We start from the raw sequence: 22,794 nt of genomic DNA on the forward strand, positions 1-22,794 counted from the left end.
CGACTAGGGGCTTTTCACAGTAACTTCATTGAAGCCTACTCGTGACAATAAGCGATTTTCATTCCTTATTAGCAATAGCCTTCAGCTGTGAAACTTAATGCTGCTCACAGTTAAAGGGAGTTAAAGTGACCGTCAGCACATAACCAAGGACAGATCCGTCCTGGAAGATTTTGGTAGGAAGCACTGACCCAGCAGCTCTGGTGCCCTTGAGCTGCATGCCGGAACATGGAAATGGTTACTCACCTCCTCAACTCCCCTCGTGCCAGCTTCACGTTTTTAAAAGGAGTATTAAACAAGACCCGCGTGAATTCTCGCTGGGGAATCAGTTAATTCCCGTTACATTCAACTTCAATCTCGCTGTGAGATAGAAATGAATGCAAGTTTGTTTTAATGATATGCTGGCCATATTTGGGATCGATTTTGGTCTTTCCCGCTATTTAACCGGTATGCCCAGATCTGTGGCGGGTGCAACGCAGTGGTTAAATTGTGCCATGTATCGCTACTGATGTTAATCTAGCTCCCTCTCACTGTCATTTAGCAGCCCTCCCCTCAATGCCTTTTATAGAGACCGAGCTCAAAATTCAGCGACCTGCCGCAGGTCCGGACGCAACGGGTGAATCGTGCGAGAGCCATGAATAGGGCTCCTCGCCAGGCCAATCGTGAGTCATCCGACTTGCTCCGCTCAGCATGATGTGGATCTCGCCATCACTGGAGCCCAACTGCTCATTTAAATGTCCGGACACCGGATTCACCCAGCGCCCGGGATTCAACACCATGCCTGAGAGACCTCGCCAGGGTGCCGTTTAATGCTGGTCCGTACAAACGTGGACCAGGAGTGTCGGCACCTTGGGGACTGATCTCAGGCCATTAGGAGCCATGGACAGGGCGGTACCCTGGCAGTGCAATCTTGCACCAGGGTGCCAGTGGCCAGGTCTTTTGGTTTGGGGGGGGGGGGGGGGGGAGAGAGAGAGAGAGAGAGAGAGAGGAGAGAGAGGAGAGAGAGAGAGAGAGAGAGAGAGAGAGAGAGAGAGAGGAGAGAGAGGAGAGAGAGAGAGAGAGATTGATCGTCTTGCCAGTAGGAAACCCCTGTAAGTGCGAACTTGGCAGATAGAAACTCTCTGAAGCAAAAAAAAGTTTGTTGGATCGTAGGCTGTTTCTTGCCGCTACAGCCACTGAGAAATACCCCACCACTAACCATGCCAATAATGGACTTCGTTTCACACCCTATATCTCTACTGACGTTAACCCAGCTCCCTCAAAATCTAGTCTTATAAATGAAGATTCTCCACCTCCCACCCCAAATTTCCTCAATACTTGGGTGTGACTCGTGCTGGACAACGGTTTCAAGACACTGAGGATCCTCCACTACCTGGTCTAATTTAGCATGCTTCGTGTGAACAGCATATGTACATCGCATATTTTAGATGAGGACATCACTGAACTGAAGGTGTTCGATCACAGTCACACTGAAACTGAAGCAGGAAGTGCCGAATGTGTAGTATCCAATATCAGCCGTACTTGTTTTGGGTAGATCACATTGCCTCGGATGCGTTCATGCAGGGGATATAATAAGCTGGGTGATTCATGGACTAAGGGTCATCATGTATTTTTAGGACAAGTATTTTAATGAAAGAAAAAGAGTAATCCGAAGGGCCTGAACTGCGCTGTAATGTTCTATCGATAAGGGAATAGTGTAGAGGGACTTTAGAAGGGTTTCACAGGACGGTGCAACATCGTGGGCCGAAGGGCCTGTACTGCGCTGTAATGTTCTAATCGCATTTACCTTGTATAGTTATGATAATCTATTTCTCTGAATTCAATCTGTTATTCAACTTGAAATTGCACAATGAATACCTTCTGGTGTTTTTTTTAAATTAAAAATGCTTAATCCATTTCACTGGAAAATCTTGTATTTCTTTTTAAACGATCAGCAGTAAATTGTGAGTGAATGTGATGGTGATTTTGCATGCAGGAAAAGCAGAATAAATGGATAAGCAATTATTGCAGTTTTTTTGTAATGATTGAGGTGTCCTGAATCTTCTTCAAACTGTCCCATTTTTAATATCCATCAGGACATGGAGATGGGGCCTTAATCTAACATTTCATTGAAATAACAACACTCCCTCAGCACTGCACAAGAACGTGAGCTCTGGTGATGCGTTAGTCTATTGAACGTTTGACACCAGAATCTTTGAGCCCAGAGGCAACAGTGCAAACAACTGGTCAATTCCAAGGACACGCACACTTTTAAGTCGACGAATAAATATCGGAAAGCAGTTACCTAGCTCGCAGAGGATGGCAAGGCATGCTCGGACCATTCGATCGCGCTCTTGGAGTCCATCATTTCCAACAGCAATCAGGGAATTGGTGATTGAGCTGGGGAACAGTGCAGCATTCACAGTGATCATCTGTACAAAAGAGTAAAACACGTGAGACCTACAGATCTCAACAGCTCAGAGCAATTCAAATATAGTACCACTGCCCTGTGATTTCTACAAGACAATTTATACAATGGCACAACCTGTTTTACATACAATGAAATACTTGAAACTAGAGTCACCGTTATGTACACAGCAACATCCCACAAATGGCAACATGACCAATTAATGTGTTTTTGGTGCTGTTGGAAAAAATGTTGCAAATTTTGAGTGGGATCTTTAACACCAATTCAAATAAATGGGGCAGTGCTCGCAGTTTGAAATTTAACGAACAATATCTCCAAAAGCGCAATGCTTCTTCAATGCTACATGAGAATGCCAGCCCAGATTACATAATCAATTTTCAGACCAGGGCATACAGCATTTTCTAACACAGAAAAGAGTGCTACTGACTGACAAATGTTGACAGTAGCTTCAAATGTAAAGAGAAATAAATTAAAGATAAGGGACATGATTGCCAATTTCTGCCTGCCTTTCCGATCCTGCCTGGTTAAGAAATGGTTCAGTTACCTGCCTGATCCTCATTACTGGCCCCCCCTTTAAAAAAAAAATTCATTCATGGGATGTGGGCGTCACTGGCTACGCTAGCATATATTGCCCATTCCCAAGTGGATACAAGAAGGCTGATGGTGAGCTGCCTTCTTGGACTGTTGCAGTCCACGAGGTGCAGGTACACCCACAATACTGTTAGGAAGGGAGTTCCTGGATTTTGGCCCAGTGACATTGAAGGAATGTTGATGTATTTCCAAGTGAGTGGTTTGGAGAGGAACTTGCAGGTGGTGGTGTTTCCATACGTCTGCTGCCCTTGTCCTTCTAAATGGTAGCGGTTGTGGATTTGGAGGATGCTGTATAAGGAGCCTTGGTGGGTTCTTACAGTGCATCTTGTGGATGGTAAACACAGCTGCCACTGTGGTGAACTGGGTGAATGTTTGTGGAAAGGGTGCAAATCAAGTGAGTTGCTTTGTGCTGTTGGTGTTGAGCTTCCTGTATTGTTGGAGCTGCACTCATCCAGGCAAGCATTCCATCACATTCCTAACTTGTGTCTTCTAGAGGGTGGACAGGCTTTGGGGAATCAGGTGGTGAGTTACTTGTCAAAGGATTCCTAGACTCTCTCCTGGTCTTGTAATCACAGTATTTATATGGCCCGTCCAGTTCAATTTCTGGTCAATGGTAACTCCAGGGATGTTGATAGTGAGGGCACAGCTAATTGGTAATGGTAATGGCCATTGCCTGGTTGGTAATGGGCATTGCCTGACCCAAATGTTACTTTCCACTTGTCAGCCCAAGTCTGGATATTGTCCAGGTCTTGCTACATTTGGACATGGGCTGCTTCACTTCCTGAGGAGTTGCAAAAGGTGAACATTATGCAATCATCAGCGAATATCACCACTTCTGACTCTATGATGCAAGAAAGGTCACTATTGAAGCAACGGAAGCTGGTTAAGGATAGGGCACTACCCTGAAGAATTCCTCCTGCAGAGATATCCTGGAATAGAGATGATCAACCTTCAACGGAACCATCTTCCTTGTGCTAGGTATGGCTCCAATCAGTGGAGGGTTTTCTCCCAGATTCTCATTGACACCCATTTTGCGAGGACTTCTTGATGTCAAAGGCAGTCATCTCACCTCTGGATTTTAGCTCTTTTGTCCATGTTTGAAACAAGGTTGTAATGATATCATAGAATTTACAGTGCAGAAGGCGGCCATTCGGCCCATCGAGTCTGCACCGGCTCTTGGAAAGAGCACCCTACCCAAGGTCAACACCTCCCCCTATCCCAATAACCCAGTAACCCCACCCAACACTAAGGGCAATTTTGGACACTAAGGGCAATTTATCATGGCCAATCCACCTAACCTGCACATCTTTGGACTGTGGGAGGAAACCGGAGCACCCGGAGGAAACCCACGCACACACGGGGAGGAGTGCAGACTCCGCACAACAGTGACCCAAGCTGGAATCGAACCTGGGACCCTGGAGCTGTTAAGCGATTGTGCTATCCACAATGCTACCGTGCTGAGTTACCCCGGTGGAATCCAAACTGAGCATCAGTGAGCTAGTTATTGTTAAGTGCAGCTTGATCAGACAGCTGATGACCCCTTCTGTCACTCCAGAAAGCCTATGACAAGGTGCCACACAAAAGGTTGCTGCGTAAGGTAAAGATACATGGAATTAAGGATAAAGTAGTAGCATGGATAGAGGATTGGTTAGTTAATAGAAAGCAAAGAGTGGGGATTAATGGGTATTTCTCTGGTTGGCAATCAGTAGCTAGTGGTGTCCCTCCAGGATAAGTGTTGAGCCCACAATTGTTCACAATTTACATAGATGATTTGGAGTTGGGGACCAAGTGCAATGTGTCCAGGTTTGCAGACGACACTAAGATGAGTGGTAAAGCAAAAACTGCAGAGGATACCGGGAGTCTGCAGAGGGATGTTGATAGGTTAAGTGAATGGGCTAGGGTCTGGCAGACGAAATACAATGTTGACAAATAGGAGGTTATCCATTTTGGTAGGAATAACAGCAAAAGGGATTATTATTTAAATGATAAAATTTTAAACATGCTGCTGTGCAGAGACCTGGGTGTGCTCGTGCATGTGTCGCAAAAAGCTGGTTTGCAGGTGCAACAGGTGATTAAGAAAGCGAATGGAATTTTGTCCTTCATTGCTAGAGGGATGGAGTTTAAGACTAGGGAGGTTATGCTGCAATTGTATAAGGTGTTAGTGAGGCCACACCTGGAGTATTGTGTTCAGTTTTGGTCTCCTTACCTGAGAAAGGACATACTGGCGCTGGAGGGTACGCAGAGGAGATTCACTAGGTTAATCCCAGAACTGAAGGGGTTGGATTACGAGGAGACGTTGAGTAGACTGGAACTGTACTCGTTGGAATTTAGAAGGATGAGGGATCATCTTATAGAAACATAAAGAATTATGAAGGGCCTAGATAGGATAGATGCGGGCAGGTTGTTTCCACTGGCGGGTGAAAGCAGAACTAGGAGGCATAGCCTCAAAATAAGGAGAAGTATATTTAGGACTGAGGTTAGGAGGAACTTCTTCACCCAAAGGGTTGTGAATCTATGAAATTCCTTGCCCAGTGAAGCAGTTGAGGCTCATTCATTAAATGTTTTTAAGATAAAGATAGATAGTTTTTTGAAGAATAATGGGATTCAGGGTTATGGTGTTCCGGCCGGAAAGTGAAGCTAAGTCCACAAAAGATCAGCCATGATCTCATTGAGTGGCGGAGCAGGCTCGAGGGGCTATATGGCCTACTCCTGCTCCTAGTTCTTATGTCCTTTGTTGATCAAGTGTAGACTGAGGGCAGCCATTGGCCAGGTTGGATTTGTCCTGCTTTGTACAAAACGTACCTGGGCAATTGTCCACATGACTGGAAGGGTGCCAGTGTTGGGGCAGTACTGGAACAGTGTGTCCTGTGGAACTATTTCTGGAATACTGTCAGGGCCCATAGCACCTGCAGTATCCTGTGCCTTCAGCCTTTACTTGATATCATGCGGAATTAATAACATTTGTTGAAGACTTGCATCTGTCATACAGTAGACCTTCAGAAGAGGCGGAGTTGGATCATCCACCAGCACTACTGGTTGAAATTGTTGCACTTGTGTGCTGGGCTCCCCCATCATTGAGGATGGGGATATTTGTGGAGACACATCCTCAGTGAGTTATGCAATTATTTTTCTTTATTCTTTCAGGGGATGTGGCTGGGCCAGTGTTTATTGCCCATCCCTAATTACCCATGAACTCTTTTTTATTGGGCAATTTTAGGGACAGTTAAGAATCAATTGCATTGTTGTGGTTCTGGAGTCACATGTAGGCCTGGCCAGGCAGATTTCCTTTCCTAAAATACATGAGTGAACCAGATAGGTTCTTACCACAATCAGCAATACTGGTTTCATGGTGATCATCAGACTGTTAATTCCAGATTTTAAAAAAAGAATTGAATTTAAATTTCGCCATCTGCCGTGGTGGGATTCGAACCCAGTACCGGGTAATGCGGGGTCACCGAGCATTATCCTGCGTCTCTGGATTAGTAGTCCAGTAACAATACCACTGCGCCATTGCTTCCACCATCATTCATGACTGGGCACGGCATGCCTGCAGAGCTCAGATCTGATCGTTGATTGTGGGATCACTTAGCTCTATCACTTGCTGCTTATGCTCTTTGGCATGCAAATAGTCGCGTGTTATAGCTTCACCAAGTTAACACTTCATTTTTAGATTTACCCTGCTGTGCTCTCCACTGAACCAGGGTTGGTGATAATGGTTAAAGTGGGAAATATGCCAGGCCATGAGGTTACAGGTTGTGGATAATGCAATTCTGTTGCTCCTGATGGCCGCTGCACCTCATTGATGCCTAGATCTGTTTGAAGTCTATTCCATTTAGCATGGTGGTAGTGCCACACAACATGGAAGGTATTGAGGGCAGCACGATAGCATGGTGGTTAGCATAAATGCTTCACAGCTCCAGGGTCCCAGGTTCGATTCCCGGCTGGGTCACTGTCTGTGCGGAGTCTGCACGTCCTCCCCGTGTGTGCGTGGGTTTCCTCCGGATGCTCCGGTTTCCTCCCGCAGTCCAAAGATGTGTGGGTTAGGTGGATTGGCCATGCTAAATTGCCCGTAGTGTCCTAATAAGTAAGGTTAAGGGGGGGGGGGGTTGTTGGGTTACGGGTATAGGGTGGATACGTGGGTTTGAGTATGGTGATAGTTGCTCAGCACAACATCGAGGGCCGAAGGGCCTGTTCTGTGCTGTACTGTTCTATGTTCTATTTCTATGTTCTATTTCTATGTTCTATGTATCCTCAATGACTGGGACTGTCTCCACAAGGGCTGTGCAGTGGTCAATCCTACCAATATTGTCATGGACAGATGCATCTGCAGCAGGGAGGTCGGTGAGGATGAGGTCAAGAATGTTTTTCCCTCTTCTTGGTTCCCTCACCACACTCACTGACCCAGTCTAGCAGCCATGTTTGCAGTTGTGCTACTGAATCACTGTTGATGGACATTGACTTCCCTCACCAGGATTACATTCACCCATGTTTGACCTGATACCACGCGACTTCATGAAACATTAACTCTATTTCTCTCTCCACAAATGGGGAGTTTTTCTAGCACTTACTCTTTTTATTACAGATCTCCAGCATCCATAGTATTTTGTTTTTATTAACTTCAATATTGTTATAGAATTATAGACAAAGAATAAGAGACAGGGATTGATACAGATCAGTCCTGCCACTTGATAGCTGGCTGCAATGCAGCATGAATGCTAATGAAGAATTAAGTCCTTTACATGACTTGCTGCGGAAAAGGTGCAGACGATTTGCAGATTAATTTCAAAAAGAAAAATGAAGATATGTTTGCGCAATTTCATTCAGGTTTCCAGTGGATCCACAATATATGAAACTGTTGCTTATTCAACACTAGCCTGGAAGACTCAGTCAGAGATGCCTCAGGAATGGCTGGCACAGTAAAATGCTATAATAATGTAACATACCAGTAGAGGGGAACCAATATTCTTGAGGCAACATGCTGAAGAGGGTCATAAGAACGTAAGAAATAAGATTTGGATTTTGCCGTTTCACCCATTGAGATACTCTGCCATTCAACAAGATGGTTAATTTTCTGGCTCAACACTTTCCCTTACTAGCCCCATATCTACGGATATCCAAAAATCAATCAAAATCTCTTTTAGTGACTGAGCTTCCACATCTCTCTGAGGGAGAGAATTCTAAAGATTCTCAACCCTTTAAGTGAAGAAATTTCTCCGCATTTCAATGCAAAACGGTAGCACAGTTGCTTCATAGCTCCAGGGTTCCAGGTTCTATTCCCGGCTAGGTCACTGTCTGTGTGGAGTCTGCCTGTTCTTCCAGTGTCTGCGCGGTTTTCTCCGGGTGCTCTGGTTTCCTCCCACGGTCCAAAGATGTGCAGGTTAGGTGGATTGGCCATGCTCAATTTCCCTTAGTGTCCAAAAAGGTTAATTGGGGTTACTGGGTTACAGGGGTAGGGTAGATACGTGGGCTTGAGTAGGGTGCTTTTTGTAAGCGCCAGTGCAGACTCGATGGGCCGAATGGCCTCGTTCTGCACTACAAATTCTATGATTCTATGAAAACGGTTGATCCCTTACTCTGAGATGTGACCCCAGGTTTTAGATTCCCCAGTCAGCGTGAATTATCTATCCTGTTCAGTCTAAGAATTTTATGTTTGAATTGCCTCTAATTATTTTGAACTATCGGCTTATTCAATCCCTCTTCCTAAGACAATTCCATATTCCCAGGAACTGATCTATTGAGACATCAATGCACTCCCCTCCATGGAAAGTATGTGCTTGCTTCAGCAAAGAGACCAAAGTTGCACACAGTATTACCGGTGTGTAGAGGGAGCTTTATTCTGTATCTAATCCTGAACTGTACTTGCCCTGGGAGTGCTTGATAGGGACAGTGTAACAACGAGGTCTACTCTGTATCTAACCCCGTGCTGGACTTGCCCTGGGAGTGTTTGATGGGGACAGTGAAGAGGGAGCTTTACTTTGTATCTAACGCCATGCTGTACCTGTCCTGGGAGTGTTTGATGGGGACAGTGAAGAGGGAGCTTTACTCTGTATCTAACGCCGTGCTGTACCTGTCCTGGGAGTGTTTGATGGGGACAGTGTAGAGGGAGCTTTGCTCTGTACCTAACCCCATCCTGTACCTGTCCTGGGAGTGTTTGATGGGGACAGTGTAGAGGGAGCTTTACTCTGTATCTAACCCCGTGCTGCACCTACCCTGGGAGTGTTTGATGGGGACAGTGTACTGGGAATTTACTGTGCCTAACCCTGTGATGGACCCGTGCTGGGAGCATTTGATGGATGAGTGTTGAGGGAACTTTACATTGTGCCATATACTTTATCGGACTGATGGGCCATTCGATGATAAGAGATAGGAGCAGAAGTAGGCGATTTGGCCCATTGAGTCTGCTCTGCCATTCAATGAGATCATGACTGATCTGACATGATAATCCTCAACTCCACCTTTCCGCCTTATCCCCATAACCCTTGATTCACTTACTGATTAAAAATCTGTCTATCCCAGCCTTGAACATACTTAAGGACTCCTGCGGTTAAGAATTACACAGATTCACTAGCCCTCCATCTTTTTTTTTTTAAATTTAGATTACCCAATTATTTTTTCCAATTAAGGGGCAATTTAGCATGGCCAATCCACCTACTCTGCACATTTTTGGGTTGTGGGGGCAAAACCCACGCAGACACGGGGAGAATGTGCAAACTCCACACGGACAGTAACCCAGAGCCGGGATCGAACCTGGGACCTCAGCGCCGTGAGGCGGTCGTGCTAACCACTAGGCCACCGTGCTGCCCTCTAGCCTCCATCTTAAATAGGCAACCCCCACTCTATTTTCCCAATGACCCATGTTGAGTTAACATGTCTATAGTTACCTGTTTTTTGTCTCTCTCCATTTTCGAATTGGCAGTATTACAATCCTCTGGGACTTTTCAAAGAATTTATGGATTTATGGAAAATTACATCCACTATCTCTGTACCTATTCCCTTTAATATCCTAGGGTGCAATCTAGCAGGCCCAGAGAACTGATTGGCATTGAGGCCCATTAGCTTCTTCCGTACTCTCCCACCAACCCCCGGCTCATTTAGTATTTTTGGAATGTTATTAATGTCTTCCATGGTGAAGACTGATGCAAAGTATTCATTTAACTCCATTGCCATTTGCTGGTTTCCAATAGTGATTTCCCCAGTCTCATTCTCTAAGGGGCCTATGTTCACTTTAGCCTCTCGCTTGCGATTGTACTTATTCTATCTCATACCAACAAAGCTACCACACCACACTTTTCTTCCTGCCTGTCTTTACAAAAAGTGACATAACCCTGAATATTTACTTTAGCTGATCTCCTTATAAACACATCTCTGTAATGGCGATAGGATCATACTTTAATTAGTGCCATTAATTCATTTATTTTTTTTGCCGAAAACTATGTGCACATAAGAGCCATTAATTTTGCTTTCTTAATTATTTTTTCAGTGTTTGACTCTATTTGTTGCTTCTTTTTTATGTATGTACACTCTGTGTCTTCCTGTCACACTCTGGGTATCATTATCTAAATAGCTGTCTTGTAAGCCTATGTATCCCCTCTCCAGAACCATACACCCTCTGATTACAGGGGCTGGTTTAGCTCACAAGGCTAAATCGCTGGCTTTTAAAGCAGACCAAGCGGGTCAGCAGCACGGTTCGATTCCCGTACCAGCCTCCCCGGACAGGCGCCGGAATGTGGCGACTAGGGGCTTTTCACAGTAACTTCATTGAAGCCTACTCGTGACAATAAGCGATTTTCATTTCATTTTCATTTTCATTAAAGCTCTATCCTACTTCCTTAGCTATGCAGTTTACAAGAAGTGTTTGTCAGCACAGTGTTGCGACAACCTTACTCTGCCTTTAACCCTAGTTAAACCTTGAGCTTTTCCATGGAATCACTACAGTGCAGAAGGAGGCTGTTCAACCCATTGAGTCTGCACCAACTCTCCAAAACAGCACCCTACCTAGGCCCACATCCCCGTAACCCCACCTAATTTACACAACTTTGGACACCAAGTGGAAATTTAGCATGGCTAATGCACCCAACCTGCAGATCTATGTACTGTGGCAGGAGGAAACTGGAGCATCCGGAGGAAATCCATGCAGACACGGGGAGAACATATAAACTCCACACAGTCACACAAGGCCAGAATTGAACCCGGGTCCCTGGCAGTGTGAGGCAACAGTGGTAACCACTGTGTTACCATGTCACCCTGATGGCACAGCGCAGAGTCTGCTTTATTCCACATTTAACACTCATTATACCTGCCTTGGAAGTGTTGACGGAGCTAACTGCATCTCTGCATCTAATTGAAATGGTTTAATGCTGACAGTAAATGCTTAAATAACTACTCAAAAACAGTCAACACAATAAACACAGCATAAGGCATTAACACACCCACATACTTGTAAAACTTACTAAGACAACTTACATATAGGTTGAGTCATAACACATGCTCAAGCTAAGCAGGGAAATTCCTGGTGTAGCCAATAACAACTCTATAGGATCATCATCGCCCACTTCATTCTGTTTACCAGCTGGGATATGCAAATAACCGGATTTCTCCATCAGTGTACTCAAACACACTGTCCCCCGACCCCCACCCCAGAGACCTTTGAGGTCTCTCTGCTTGCGAGAAGTCTGCTTATGTTCCCAGCCACATTGTTCAGCTGAAAACCACACAACAGGAAGTCCAGTCAAATCAGGACGCCCTCTTCACACAAAACAAGATCCTCTCACCAACCGCAGCCTGCCTTTTTTCGTCTCAATAAAATACAAGCAGATTAGAACTCTGCTGAAAGCCAGGCTCAACCTCTGTGGTCACCACATTTCAAGACTGCACAAACAAAGCAACCAGCAGAAGCAGTTTACAGCACCGATCACCAAATTAATTCAATTTAGGAATAGACCATTGTGTGCTACAACCTAAACTGGTGTCAGGAGGGAGAACCGTGAACGTTTATTTGACCCCAATATTCAGATACAAAAGAACAAGAGGGCACAAGGTCAAAATTGTGATATGCAACTATAGGACACATGACAGAATGAACTTGTGTTATATAAAGGCCTTTCAAGTTCTCAGAATGTCAAAAAACCCTTCAGTCAAAAAGTGTGGCCACTGCTCGGCAGGCAAACATGGCAGCCAAATTGTGCATAGCAAGATTTTGAAGAACAAAGGGCTAGATCGGGAATAATAACATGTCCGTTTTCTGCACAGCTGTTGAATGACCTGCTGATTGCCTCCAGTATTTTCTGTTTTTGTTTAAGATTTCTAAAATTTAAATTACTGAAAGACCAGCTCGTAGTCTTGGAGGGAGGGCCCTGTGGAAAAACACCCAGCCCTACTTCCAACAGTGCCAAGGAAGCTTTACTGCTTATTGCATTGAGAGACAGGGCCTCAGTTTAACATCATAAGGATGACATTAAAATAATACAGCTTTTTATCAGTAATCTCCTGAGCATCGGCTTCAAATGCAGGAATGAACTTTGAACCCACACCTTTTAAGGCAGGAGTACAATCACTGAGTAAAACTGTCATCAGACGTCAGGAAGCATTTATGTACACAAACTATGACGAACAGCTGGAATGGATTACCAGGAGGACTGGCTGAGACCGGGATATTAGCATTATTTAAACGAGATGAGAACAAATGGGCTGAAGCATCCAAACTTATTATGTAACTGAAAATTTGAAACGGCCTTGAAAAGGAAGGTTAACTGTACTGCACTGTATATGTTGTGGATTGGTGAAGAGGAGATAAATAGCATTTTCACTGTGGAGTAATAAAATAATAGGATTTAAAACAAAATCTTCTCGGTTCCGTGTTGGAAAATCCAAACAATATTTTATGCAGTCACAAACAACTCCTGGCATTACTAGGAAAAGTAATGAGAGACGATTGATGATGCTGGTCTACACATTGTCCAACTCTGGTAGCTGAATAGCTGAGGACATAAATCACTCCTTTTTTTTAACAAAGTGAAACACGTTATTTTTGAAGAGCAAAGTGCTGCGGATGCTGGAAATTTGAAACAGAAACAAAATTTTTTAAATAAATTCTCTGGGGATGTGTGTAATGCAGGCTGGGTCAGCATTCTTATTGCCCATCCCTAACTGCTTTTGAGAAGTGGGTATCAGTGAGCCCACCACCTTGAAGTGCTGCAGTCCACGTGGTGTAGGTACACTTACAGGATGTGCGGTTTAGAACATAGAACATACAGTGCAGAAGGAGGCCATTTGGCCTCCCCACTTCCACCCTATCTCCGTAACCCAATAACCCCTCCTAACCTTTTTGGTCACTAAGGGCAATTTATCATGGCCAATCCACTTAACCTACACGTCTTTGGAATGTGGGAGGACACCGGAGCACCCGGACGAAACCCACGCAGACACGGGAGAACGTGCAGACTCCGTACAGACAGTGACCCAGCGGGGAATCGAACCTGGGACCCTGGCGCTGTGAAGCCACAGTGCTATCCACTTGTGCTACCGTGCTGCCCACAGTAGGGGGCAACTTGCAGGTGATGCTGTTATCATGCATCTGGTTCCCTTGACCTTAACCGGGGCTGTTTAGCACAAGGCTAAATCGCTGGCTTTGAAAGCAGACCGAGGCAGGCCAGCAGCACGATTCAATTCCCGTACCAGCCTCCCCGAACAGGCGCCGGAATGTGGCGACTAGGGGATTTTCACAGTAACTTCATTTGAAGCCTACTTGTGACAATAAGCGATTTTCATTTCATTTCATTTCTAGCTAGTGGAAGTCATGAGCTTGGAAGATGTTGTTGAAGGGGCCTTTGTAAGTTAAGAATAAAGAAGGAACAGGCCCTTCAGCCCTCCAAACCTGTGCTGGCCATATGTCACCACTGGCCAAAACCCTCAGCACTTCCTAGTGCCGTATCCCTCTATACCCATCCTATCCATGTATTTGTCAAGATGTCTTTTGAATGCCGTTAATGTATCTGCTTCCACAACCTCCCATGGCAATGCGTTCCAGGAACTCACCACCCTTTGTGTAAAAAACCTGCCTCGCACATCTCCTCTAAACTTTGCCCCACGGGCTTTAAGCCAATGCCCTAGTGACTGATCCCATCCACTCTTTCCATGCTTCTCACAATCTTGTAGACCTCTATCAGGTTGCCCCTCAACCTCCATCTTTCGAACAAAAACATTCCAAGTCTATTCAGCCTCTCCCAACAGATAATAACCCGGAGGAAACCCACACAATTCGCCCTCCGTGTACCCGAACAGGCGCCGGAATGTGGTGACTAGGGGCTTTTCACAGTAACTTCATTGCAGTTCTGTGACCCTACTGAGTAGTTCCAGCATTTAATATTTTAATTATTTTTGTGTTCATTGAGAATAAAGTTGTCAAAAATAGAAAATCTCTACACCATCATTAAGCAAGTTTCAACGCAAATGCATGCAGATCCCTGGATTAACCTCAATCCACCAGTAGTTCTCAATCTGGCATCGAGATGCCATTAGGAAAGCATGTAAGAGAAATGGTTGTGTTGGATTGCTGCTGTACGGGATATTCACTGGTTTAAAACTTACTGGGTGAAGAGGTTTAGAGAACCTGCATGAAAACAGAGAACATTGCATATTCTGAAAGTAGATAAATGCTTACAACAGAGGAAGATACCGGACTACTGGGGGACAGCAGGACACCAGAATTAATTTTGTAACGTCCTAGTAAAGAACTGGCACATACATAACGAACTGAATATCCTGTCATGTTGTCACCTTCTGATTCGGAATCCTGGGCACAACAGATGGAGTATGCCTTGTATTGAATCATATGGGCCTGATTGTTTGAAGGGATTTCTAACGCTTTATCATTATTGCCTAAAAAATGCCATGGGGAAGTGGGGCTAGTAAAGCTTCAGTTAGGTTAATGAACGTCCTTTATAAGAACTAAAAGCCCTTTCATTTTAGCTGGTCTAGAATTTCATGGGAAACTGCGCGGCTGACATTTGCTGCTTATGCAGGATGGTGCATTGACCTAAAATCCAGGGCTCATCATTGACAAAATCAAGGACATTGTGTTTCTTGGCAGTTAAGTGAAATATCCTTGGAGATTGTGACGTTGATGTCAAGATAATTGGGTGGATGTATATGTGAGGGACCATGCACTCAGCATATGCACTCAAAGAGTGGGTTGGGGAAGAGAGGGAACATTCTAATCTTTATTCGAATTAAATTTGAGGATCAAAAACAGTATTCTGAATTTTGATGAGATAGAGTTATTGTACAGGCCAATTGCCAACCTCAGTAGTAGTGGACGTGAAAGAGCACAACAGAGTAGAGTACTCCTTCATGTTGAACACCACTTTGAGGAAGCACTGAGGGTGACAAGGGCACAGAATATACTCTGGATAGAAGACATCAATGTCCATCATCAAGAGTGGCTCAGTAGAACCACCACAGACCGAGCTAGCTGGATCCTAAATGGCATAGCTCCTCGGCTGGGAATGCAGCAGATGGTGAGGGAAGCAAGAGGAAAAACATACTTGATCTCATCCTCACCTGCAGATCCATCGCTCCATGACAGTAGTAGAAAAAGTGACCACCGCGCACTTCTGAGGGCAGATAAAGCCCCATATCTTCCATCGTGTTGTGTGGCACTACCACCATGCTAAATGGGATAGACTTCGAACAGATCTAGCAAGTCAAGACTGGGTATCTATGAGGAACTGGGGGCCATCAGCAGTGACAGATTTGTATTGAACCACAATATGCAACCTGATGGATGGGCGACACAGTAGCACAATGGTTAGCAATGTTGATTAACAGTGCCAGGGACCAAGGTTTGATTCCCAGCCTAGGCCACTGTCTGTGCAGAGTCTGCACGCTCTCCCTATGTCTGCGTAGTTTCCTCCAGGTGCTCCGGTTTCCTCCCACAAGTCCTAAAAGACGTGCTTGTTAGGTGAATTGGACATTATGAATTCTCCCTCAGTGTACCCGAACAGGCGCCGGAGTGTGGCAACTGGGGGATTTTCACAGTAACTTCATTGCAGTGTTAATGTAAGCCTGCTTGTGACATTGATGAAGACAATTATTATTATATCAACCACTCTACCATCACCAAGCCAGGGGATCAACCTTGGTTCAACGAAGAGTGCAGGAGAGCATGCCAGGAGCAACATTAGGCATATGGAAAAATGTGGCACCAATCTGGTGAAGCTACAACACAGGACTACTTGCGTGCCAAACACATAAGCAGCTAATAATAGACAGAGCTAAGCGATTCCACAATGAACGCATCAGATCCAAGCTCTGCAATCCTGCCACTTCCAGCCAGGATGGTGGTGGACAATTAAACAACTCACTGGAGGAGGAGGCCCCACAAATATCCTCATTCTCAATGATGGAAGAGACCAGCACTTATGTGCAAAAGACAAGCCCGAGGCATTTGCAACAACCTTCAGCTTGATGTGCCGAGTGGATGATCCATCTTGGTCTCCTCCAGAGGTCCCCAGCATCAAGGATGTCGGACTTCAGCCAAATAGATTCACCCCACTTGATATCAAGAAACGGTTGAAGGCAATGGATGCAGCAAAGGCTATGGGCCCTGACAATATCCCTGCAACAATAACGAAGACTTGTGTTCCACAACTTGCTGCACCAGTACAGCTACAACACTGGCATCTACCCGGCAATGGGGAAAATTGCCCGGGTGTGTCCTGTACACAAGAAACAGGACAAATTTAACCCAGCCAATTACCCCACTATCAGTCTACTCTCCATCATCAGCAAAGTGATGGAATGAGTCATCAACAGCGCTATCAAGTGGCACTTACTCAGCAATAACCTGCTCACAGATGCACAGTTTGGGTTCCGCCAGGGTCACTCAGCTCCTGACCTCATTACAGCCATGGTTCAAACATGGACAAAAGAGCTGAATGCCACAGATGAAGTGAGGACGACTGCTCTAGGTGATTCAAGGCAGCATTTGACCGATTATGGCATCAAGGAGGCCGAACTAAACTGAAGTCAATGGGAATCAGGGGGAAAATTCTCTGCTGGTTGGAGTCAGACCTGGCACAAAGGACGGTGGTTGTGGTGATTGGAGGTCAATCATCTCAGCTCCAGGACATCACTGCAGTAGTCCCTCAGGACAGGTTAGTGTTCCCGATGGCGGCAGGGGGAGGCTGAAGAGACTCCAGAAATAGGGATAATAGTTTGAGGATAGGGAGTAAACCTTTTAGGAGTGAGGCGAGGAGAAATTTCTTCACTGACACTGGCGAATCTGTGGAATTCACTGCCATAGAAAGTAGTTGAGGCCAAAATGTGGTGTAATTTCAAGAAGGAATTACATATAGCTCTTGGGGCTAAAGGGTTGGGGGGGAAGGGGGAAAAGGTGGGATCAGGATATTGAACCTGATGATCAGCCATAATCATAATGAATGGCGGAGCCAGCTCAAAAGGCCAGATGGCCTCATCCTACTTCTACTTTCTATGTTTCTATAAGGTCAGAAGTGGAAATATTTGCAGCTGACTGCACAATGTTCAGCACCATTCGCGACTTCACAGTTAATGAAGCAGTCTATGCCCAAATGACAATATCTAGGCTTGGGCTGACAAGTGGCAAGTTACATTTGTGCCACACAAATGCCAGGTAATGACTATCTCCGACAAGAGAGGATCTAACCACCGCCCCTTGACATTCAATGCCATTAGTGGCACAAGTGGATAGCACTGTGACTTTACAGCACCAGGGTCCCAGGTTCGATTCCTCAATGGGTCACTGCCTGTGCGGAGTTTGCACGTTCTCCCCGTGTCTGCGTGGATTTCCTCCGGGTGCTCCGGTTTCCTCCCACAGTCCAAAGACGTGCAGGTTAGGTGCATTGGCAATGATAAATTGCCCTTAGTGACCAAAAAGGTTTGGAAGGGTTATTGGGTTGCGGCAATAGGATGGAAGCGAGGGCTTAAGTGGGTCAGTGCAGATATGGTGGGCCGAATGGCCTTCTTCTGCACTGTATGTTCTATGTGCTATTAGCAATGCTGAATCCCCCACAATCAACATCCTGGGGTTTACTATTGACCAGAAACTGAACTGGACTAGCCACATTAATTCTGACCAGAGAATGGCCAGAGGCTAGGAATCCTACTCTCCAAAGCCTCTCCACCATCGACAAGGCACAAGTCAGGAGTGTAATGGAATACTCTCCACTTGCCAGAATGAGTGCAGCTCCAACAACACTTAAGAATCTCGACACCATCCAGGGCAAAGCAGCCCACTTAAGACCATAAGACATAGGAGTGGAAGTAAGGCCATTCGGCCCATCGAGTCCACTCCGCCATTCAATCATGGCTGATGGGCATTTCAACTCCACCTACCAGCATTCTCCCCGTAGCCCTTAATTCCTCGCGACATCAAGAATTTATCTATCTCTGCCTTGAAGCCATTTAGCGTCCCGGCCTCCACTGCACTTGATTGCTCCTCCTTCCACAAACATTGAAACCCTCCACCAGTGACGAACAGTGGCAGCCATTTGTACCATCTACAAGATGCATTGCAGTAACTCACGTAGGTTCCTTAGACAGCAACTTCCAAACCCACGACCACTATCATCTAGAAGGACAAGCGCAGCGGATTCCTGGGAACCCCACCACCTGGATGTTCCTCTCCAAGTAGGGGCTGGTTTAGCACACAGCTAAATCGCTGGCTTTGAAAGGAGACCAAGGCAGGCCAGCAGCACAGTTCAATTCCCGTACCAGCCTTCCCGAACAGGCGCCGGAATGTGGCGACTAGGGGCTTTTCACAGTAACTTCATTTGAAGCCTACTTGTGACAATAAGCGAATTTCATTTCAAGTCACTCACCACTCTGACTTGGAAATATATCGCTGTTCCTTCACTGTCACTGGGGCAACATCCTGGAACTCCATCCCTCACAGCACAGTGGATGCACCTGTACTCCAGGAACTGCAGCGGTTCAAGACGACAATTCACCTTAAGGGCAGTAAATGCTGGCCTAACAAGCGACGCCCACATCCCACAAATGATAAAAAGAACTACTTGTAAACCCCGCCACCTCACTTCGAAAAAGAAAAATGCACTTTCCAAATCTTTGGCACAATTGGTGAAATTATTGGAAGTGGTGCAATTGAAGTACAGCAAACACGGAGGGAAAACACAAGTACAAAATCTATTGCATACCTTCCAATCACTCTCTCACTCACTAAAAATGGCAACCTCTTAGTGTGCCCACATATAGTGCGGCACGGTAGGACAGTGGTTAGCACTGTTGCTTCACAGCTCCAGGGTCCCAGGTTCGATTCCCTAACTCTCTGTATGGAGTGTGGAGTCAGCACGTTCTCCCTGTGTCTGCATGGGTTTCCTCCGGGTGCTCTGGTTTCCTCCCACAGTCCAAAGATGTGCAGGTTAGGTGCATTGGCTATGCTAAATTGCCCCATAGTGTCCAAAATGGTTAGGTGGGGTTACTGGGATAGGGTGGAGATGTGGGCTTAAGTAGGGTGCTCTTTCAAGGGCAGGTGTAGACTCAATAAGCCAAATGGCCTCCTAGTGCACTGTAAATTTTATGATAATTCTGTGATGATACTTGACCAAAGTAACAGAATGAATCTGCTCTATTCCTTTTTCACCTCCTGTCTCCAAACTCCGAATTACCATGCTGGTGTCTTACCAAAACAGACAAAAGCAAAAACTGAATTAATTACTTCTACTATCACACATTTCAGATTTGAGGAAATTCAAATTTCTCTTTGAAGTTTAAGAATATATGACAGGAATTGACAGTTGGAAGTATTCTTTCTTTAAAATTTTAGAGTACCCAATTTTCCAATTTAGGGGCAATTTAGCGTATCCAATTCACCAACCCAGCACATCTTTTTGGGTTGTAAGGCTGAGACCCACACAGACACAGGGAGAATGTGCAAACTCCACACAGACGGTGACCCAGGGCCAAGATCAAATCCGGGTCATCGGCACCGTGAGGCAGCAGTGCTAACCAATGTGTTACCATGCCACCCTAATTGGAAGTATTCAAAGCAAATTGTTCACTGTGCTGAGGCACCTGGCACACAAGTTGAAATTGACAGAAGTTGAAAGATAGGAGAAACGTTTTTCATCCAAAGGTTAATCACGTGTTCAATATGTTACCAGGGAAGAACAAATGAACAGTTCTTGATTAATAAGGGGATTAGAGGTTATGGGGAGAAGGCAGGAGAATGGGGATGAGAAAACATCAGCCATGATTGAATGGCGGAGCAGACTCGATGGGCCTAGTGGCCTAATTCTGCTCCTATGTCTTATGGTCGTATAACAGTATCAAAACATAGAAGAGGCAACAAGAGGTATTTCTGAAGAAAAATGCAACTGAGGGGCTGGGGAGTGCTAGTAGGTGGTTTCAGATATCAAAAAAGACTGGTCTTGTTGATCTCCGGGCCTTTTTCCTTGTTCTTACGAGTTCTTCTGTTCTAATATATCTTTAACATGGGGCCATCTATCATAGAATCCATAGTGCAGAATCCATAGTGCAGAAGGAGGCCATTTGGCCCATTGAGCCTACACTGACCAAGAGCACCCTACCTAGGCCCACTCCCTATCCCCATAACCCCACCTAACCTGCACATCTTCGGACACTAAAGAAAATTTAGCATGCCAATCCACCCAACCTGCACATTTTTGGACAGTGGGAGGAAACCAGAGGGTACAGCACATGTCAGATATAGAGTAAACCTTCTTCTACACTGTCACATTAACATGCCCAATGCAGGAACAGCATGTGGTATAGATATATAGAGAGTAAAGCGCCCTCTACTCTCCCAACAAATACTCCCAGGGCAGGTACAGCACGGGTTACATACAGAGTAAAGCTCCCTCTACGCTGTCCCCATCAGCACTCCCAGGACAGGTACAGCACAGCGTTAGATACAGAGTAAAGCTCCCTCTACACTGTCCCCATCAAACACTCCCAGGACAGGTACAGCACGGGGTTAGATACAGAGTAAAGCTCCCTCTACACTGTCCCCATCAAACACTCCCAGGACAGGTACAGCACAGGGTTAGATACGGAGTAAAGGTGCCTCTATACTGCCCCCATAAAAAAACTACCAGGACAGTTACAGCGGTAGGTTAGATACAGAGTAAAAGTTCTACACTACAGTATCCAGCGCTGCATCTAACTTGAATGGACAATGATTAAACAAACAAGAATAGCATCTGAAAAGTAACAGAGGAAAAACAGCTTCTCTCATTATACAGGAGATTTCTTCTGTATCAAGGTCAATGGAGGAGAAGAAACATGAACACTTTGAAGATAAATTCCCAGGCTACAGAATTGACATCAGCATAGTCTATTACTCAAACAATTCTCCATCCAGTTTGTTGCAAGGAGATTCATGGACTACGATATTTGCAAGTCCTGTATTGAAGCATAGCATTACTGAGTGTTTACCTTTCGAACTAATCGAAGAGCTTGTGTTCGCTCCACCTCGTTACTTTGTTGTATGTCTATACATCTGGAGAAAGAAGATCACAAAGACCGTGTTCATTCATGTCACTGTATTATAAGACTCAAGAAATTACTCACATGAACATACACATTAGATGCAGAGTTGGCAATTTGGCCCCTCGAGTCTGCTCCGTTACTTTACAAGATCATGGCTGATCCAACTGTGGCCACAAATCTACTCGACTATCTGTCCCCCATACCATTTGACTCATTTGTCAATCAAGATTCTATCACTTAGATTTATTGTCACATGTACCGAGGTACAGTGAAAAGTATTGTCTGCATGGAGTCCAGACAGGTCGTTCCATACATGAGAAACATAGGACATACGATAAATACAAAATGTAAATACTTAGACATCAGGTGAAGCATATGGAGTGTAGAGCTCAATAGAGAAGATGCATGGAAAGATCAGTTCAGTTCATAAGAGGGTCATTCAGGAGTCTGGTAATAGCCAGGAAGAAGCTGTTTTTGAATCTTTTAGTGCGAGTTCTCAGCTGTACAAATATTCAATGACCCAGCCTTTACTGCTCTCTGGGGAAGAAAATTCCATCGACCAATGACCTCAGAGAAAAAAATTCTTCTTGTCTCCATCTGAAATGGGAGATCCCTTATATCAAACTGTGTCCTGTGTCCCACAAGGGGAAACCTCCTTTCAACATCCACCTTATCAAGCTCGCTCAGAATCTTATGTTTCAATAACGCCACCTCTCATTCTTCAATGGAAACAGGCCCAACCTTTCCTCATAATAGTTTACATATACTGTTATAACAATGGCCCTTCGCTCTTGACCTCTCAACTACAGAAAATGGTTTGTTTCTATCTATCCTGCTTCATTTTCATATACTTTTAAAGACTTCTAACACGTTGGCCCAAAATCTGTATTGCCCTGACAAAAAAGACCTATTTTTTTCAATTTTGTCCTTCTTCGTATTAGGTAAGATCCAAGAAAGTCTGCACTCATCCTCACTAAAACCAAAAAAGCCTTCTTATATTGAGAAGCCCAATATTCAGACAAAATGACAATTTTTCAAGCCATTTCTATGGCATTGTGATGGAGCTCAAAAATACAAGAGCTGAAACAGAATTTTTAGTATCAACATATCTTCAATTTGGTCAGTGCGTTTCATATCAGCTGCAAAGTCCAGCAGTTCACTTAAGATACTGCCGCATTAATTTCATTACTGCAGTTGTATACTACATCAGTAACAATAGTACTAAAGAAAATTGTTATTGCATTACTGCACCGGAGTGCTGCTCTCACAGTAAACTGTCACTGCATTACTGC

General features: G+C 45.0%; 1 protein-coding gene across 1 annotated transcript in view; it reads right to left on the reverse strand.

Moving 5' to 3' along the window:
• Window positions 1–22,794, reverse strand: part of rictora (RPTOR independent companion of MTOR, complex 2 a) — a 266,098-nt gene that overhangs the window by 150,295 nt on the left and 93,009 nt on the right. The window contains exons 6-7 of the mRNA XM_038805955.1: window positions 21,449–21,512; window positions 2,282–2,408 (exon numbers count right to left, since the gene is read on the reverse strand). Coding sequence (XP_038661883.1) covers window positions 2,282–2,408; window positions 21,449–21,512 — 191 coding nt within the window. The remainder of the gene's footprint in view (window positions 1–2,281; window positions 2,409–21,448; window positions 21,513–22,794) is intronic.

Source organism: Scyliorhinus canicula, chromosome 8, assembly GCF_902713615.1.
Source record: "Scyliorhinus canicula chromosome 8, sScyCan1.1, whole genome shotgun sequence".
Taxonomy (NCBI): domain Eukaryota; kingdom Metazoa; phylum Chordata; class Chondrichthyes; order Carcharhiniformes; family Scyliorhinidae; genus Scyliorhinus; species Scyliorhinus canicula.